The sequence below is a fragment of the Pteropus alecto genome, unplaced genomic scaffold (genome assembly GCF_000325575.1).
Source record: "Pteropus alecto unplaced genomic scaffold, ASM32557v1 scaffold20, whole genome shotgun sequence".
Lineage (NCBI taxonomy): Eukaryota > Metazoa > Chordata > Mammalia > Chiroptera > Pteropodidae > Pteropus > Pteropus alecto.
Window position 1 is genome coordinate 49,639,244 of NW_006436298.1, and position 4,527 is coordinate 49,643,770.

Consider the following 4,527-nt stretch of genomic DNA (forward strand, 5'->3'; position numbering starts at 1 on the left):
TCAGCAGCACCCCCAAAAACCAAAAGTACCTGGATTTGGTTTCAGGAGTGGGAGATTGCAGTCCCAGAAGAAGGGCTGACCAGTGTACTACGCAGGGTCTCAACAAACTGAGTAAACCTGCCTACTGAACTTGAAACTTTACCTCTTACGTGGTTGGACTCTGAGCCCGTTGCCCAAGCCCCACCCAGCCCTCAGTATTAGAGGCTGAGCAGCCAGGAAATATGGCCACACTTGCTGCAGTGACCCCCACCCTCAGGAGGTTGTGGGGCAGATCAGATAGAATTCCTTGTCAGCAAAGCCAGGAATTCCTGGGTGTGGGTAGAGCCATGACAACCTGGGGGTTTCTAGCTCGGAGATCCTGCATTTATGGAGGCCAGAGCCAGGAACCACTTGGTTGGGAGGTGGCCTTGCTGTCCAGTTCCCATTCCAGGAGCCCCCGTCCTTCTGGAGTGGGGACTCCATGACTCTTTAGTGGAGGGCCCTCTCAGCCCCTAGACTGCAGGTCAGCGTGTCAGCCTCCAACTGTTTTTCTGTGACTGTTGCTCGCCGTGTAGGCTACTAAACATCTGGCTGAACCAAGCGTTCATCCTGACCTGAAGCTAGAACCTCAGAAACAAAAGTAAGGCCTGCTCATGCCCTCGCCCCACTGCCCCAGAGACCTCTTTGTCTCTTTGGTGTTTTGTTTTCTACTTTTATTTTTCGTTTCTGTGTGTCTGCATGGTATTTTTCGGGCAGCAGCTCCTGCCATCATCACCAGATGTTTCTTTTCTGCCTGCTCTCCTGAGCCGGGCCACCACAGAAGCCCTTCTTCCTTCTGGTTATGCGGGAGCAGTCCCGCCCTCTTTTCCCGGCCCCATTAGTAGTCTGCGTGCACGTGTTTTCCACAGTAAAACCGTGTTGTGTAACTCTTTCCAGCAAAGTAACAATCCGCCATTACAAAGGTCGTCCTCCTTGATCCAGTTAACGAGTCAGAACTCTTCTCCCAATCAGCAGAGAGCCCCACAGGTCATCGGGGTCATGCAGAGTCAAAACAGCAGTGCAGGCAACCGGGGACCCCGGCCGTTGGAGCAGGTCACCTGTTACAAGGTGAGTCTTGGGGCTGGGGCATGAGGAGGGGTCTTCACAGTCAGTGGCCATTCCCCAGATAGTTAATTTTGAAAAAATGAAAAATCTTTGTTTTTGCTGATTATAAGAATAAAAGTGGGCCATTCTGGTGGGCTAGCGACTATCCTGCTTCTTCCACAACACACCAAGGCCAAGTGAATGATTAAACACACATCACTGACTGAATGGAGTGCACTTACAAGAAAGGGAGGGAAATCTTTCATAGACTAGGGACAAAGTGGGAGCACGAATCCAGGGACAAAAATGAGCTGTGAAGCCTCTGGTTGTTTTCATATCCTCCGTGGATGCACTCAAGGGAAAGCAACAAAGCTTTAGGCCCACACAGGAAGGAATCAGATTAAAATATCCTTCTCGCACCACACACACACACACACTCACTCACTCACTCACTCACTCACACTCACACTCTCTCTCTCTCTCACACACACACACACACACACAAAATAGGACGCTTAGGGAAAGGTAAACTTTTTTAAAAATTTCACTAGGAAATTTGTGTGTAATTCTTGGCTCTAGATGGGAAGGAGGAGGGAAGTCCTTGAGAGTATAGGTACTGGCAGGCTTTTCTGTGAATTTGGGCCTGTATCCATGCCCTTGATGAGGGATAAAAAGCTATAGTTTTCTAATCTAAAACAGCCCCAGATAGGTGGGCTCCTGGCACCTGGCTCTTTGAGGAACTTGTTCTCAACCCAGATCACACAGAATTCCCACAACTAGAGTTCCAAAAATGAGTTCACGATTAAAAATCACAAAACAGAAGGAAACAGGCACCTCCAAGTGGGTTAGCAGAAACAATCTTACAAAGACTAGACTTAGACTTCAGACTGGCAATTGTTAGACAAAATACGGAGTTATTACAGGCTTTTTGTAACAACTTTTTGATTATATAGAAATGTTTAGGCTATACTGTGAGTGTTTGTCCCTTACTCCCACTTTTCCTAAAATAGCCACTTTATTCAGTGTTCTCTTCACAGCTTTTTGGTTTCGGTACCCCTTTACACTCTAAAACCCCTAAGGACCTCACCTGGAGAACTGCTTTTCTAAACTTTTATTCATTTAACAACAGGATGGTATGTTTTAATATAAATAGGGCCCTAGTATGTTTAATGTTCTATACTTTTTTCCTTTGTATTATAGATCACTATTATCAGTATTTGTAAATCTAATTTCAGTGACTGCATGATATAACCACAATTTACTTTACCAGTTCTTTGTTGGTAGACAATTTATAGTTTTTGCTGCTAAAAACAGTACTAAATCTGACATTTGTGAGCTCTTATCTTATGATGTCATTAGCATCCATGCTTACAAGTAGAAGGTCTGAGTCAAAAGGCATATAAAGTGTTCATAGAAAAGCGGGGCCACTGAGCACTCCCACAGCCATCAGTCACTGAGCACCTGCTCTGTGCCAGCTCTGCTGAGGAAACAAAGGCTGCTGCTGCTCTCTCCTGGGAGGGGAAGGCAGGTGCCCAAAGACTAAAGTTAAAAGTATACATGGATTCAGGAAAGACCTCATATTTCTGAGCCTGAGCCCCAACAGGTGAGGGGAAGACAGAGATAGGTGTGTAGGTGAGGCAAATGGGGGTACCTACACTATGTAGAGCAGACAGCTTCTGACCTCTTAGTTCTCAAGTGCTGTGAGGAAACTTAGGTGTCCTGAGGGAGCATACCTGTCATGTTGTTCCCTGCAGGACTCTTCAGTAAGGCTTCTGTGAATCAAGCTCTTCTAAGTCCTGGAACCTTAGAATGATGGGGTGGGGACCTGCCATCCTTTTCCCAGGGGCTTCACAGTTATTAAAGGTGGCTTGTGGGAATTCTGGATTCCCCAGGAACAGCTGTGGAGGCTGAGGGACATGCCAAGTACCATGAACGGACCCACATAGTCCCTCCCTCTGGTCTTCACATCAGCCAGAGGACTAACTGGCAGCTATACGGGCCACTCCTCCACACAAAGGTCATACTTACAGATCAGACAAGGGGACAGATGGGTTGGGAATAGAGTAGCCAAGAGTTCTGGGCAGTGACTCAGTAGAGCCCGTGTTCCGGGCTGAGGAAACAGGGACTGGGAGGGCACTGGATCGGTTAGTGCAGAGTGGGTGCTCCTATACACTTTGGACTCATTCAATGCTTGAGGCTGCTATTCACCTTCTTCTTGAATTCTGCTTGAGGAGCAACAAGAAAGAATGAAGGAAAGCTAAGTCAGGTACTGGATAATTTGAGTTTAGACAAATCAGGGCTGGTGCTACATATTTGAGGCGACTTTACCAGGTCTGTTCACCCAAGTCTAACCATTGTCCCATCTCTCTGATCCTGTGATCAAAACCTGTCCCCAGGGGTAGCTTAGGCAGGTGTGCAAGAGGCCAGGAGGGAGAACTCTGGGTGCAACCTACCCTGTGTCCACAGCAATGAATTCCCCACGTTGGGGGAGGAGCCTGGTGGCTTCTCTTGTTCCCTCCCAGCTCCAAGGAGTTCCAAAATGGTGCCTCAGAGGTAAGTGACCAGCCAGCCATGCAGAGGGGCTTGGTACCAACAGGTCGGGGAGCTCCGGTGCCCTGGGCTTCTCTCTATCCTGCCACCCACAGTGAGCCCTTCTGTGGGCAGGCCTTGAGTGCCCAGCCAGGCCAAAAGCTCCCTACTGTGTGATCTCAGATCATCCTGGCCATAGGAATCTTCCATTTACCAAGTTGTTGGCTGCAGTTTCTGTGGCACCACACCTTCTGGATCTCCTTTTCCCTCCTGTTTGAATGAAAATCTGTACCACTTGAAAATTTCAGAGTCCCTGTTCCCAACCTTTGCTGGGTGCTGCCGTAGTTGAAAACTGCATTTGAAAATGGTGTTTTTTGTTTTTGTTTTTTTTTGTCTCCTCCCCTTCCTGCTGTTTGCAGTGTGGTGAAAAAGGACACTATGCCAACAGATGCACCAAAGGGCACTTGGCCTTTCTCAGTGGACAGTGACAGCAGCTGGAGCCAGCTCAGAGCAGCCCAAGGGGCCTTGCTGGGGACCACTCCCAGCCATCCTTGGGAGTGTGCATTTAACTGTTTAATGTCAGTGTTGGTGCAACTCTGGCTGGAGCTGACAGGCACATTGGAGTTTATCATTCTGAGGGGCTACGTCTGTCATTCCCTATCATTTTGCTGTAATCTTTTTTTAAAGGGGACATGTGTTCCAGTTCTGTCTAAGTCAGCATCATGTTTGTCTAGGCATCAATACCTCCTGTCCAGGACTCCCTGAACACCACCCTTTGGGGAGGAGAGGAAGTTGTGGGGAAGGGCTTGTGCTAAACAGTTCTATGTGAGACAGCCCTTCCCCTCAGGGCCTCATTAAACACCAGTTCTTGGTGACCCCATGGACTGGTAGATCATTAAAACTTCAGCTAGGCCATGCCTGCTTCCTCCATGTCCT

General features: G+C 48.2%; 1 protein-coding gene across 7 annotated transcripts in view; it reads left to right on the forward strand.

Moving 5' to 3' along the window:
• The window catches only part of CPSF4 (cleavage and polyadenylation specific factor 4), a 15,072-nt gene extending 10,580 nt beyond the window's left edge, over positions 1 to 4,492 (forward strand). For 2 of the 7 annotated variants that reach the window (XM_025047679.1, XM_006913351.3), the window contains exons 7-8: positions 916 to 1,086; positions 4,011 to 4,228. In XM_025047679.1, coding sequence (XP_024903447.1) covers positions 916 to 1,086; positions 4,011 to 4,079 — 240 coding nt within the window. In that variant the 3' untranslated portion in view covers positions 4,080 to 4,228. Of the gene's footprint in view, positions 1 to 915; positions 1,087 to 4,010 lie in introns of all 7 variants that reach the window. The other 5 variants (XM_025047680.1, XM_006913352.3, XM_025047681.1 and 2 more) reach the window with 3 other exon arrangements.
• Positions 4,493 to 4,527: the final 35 nt, after the last annotated feature.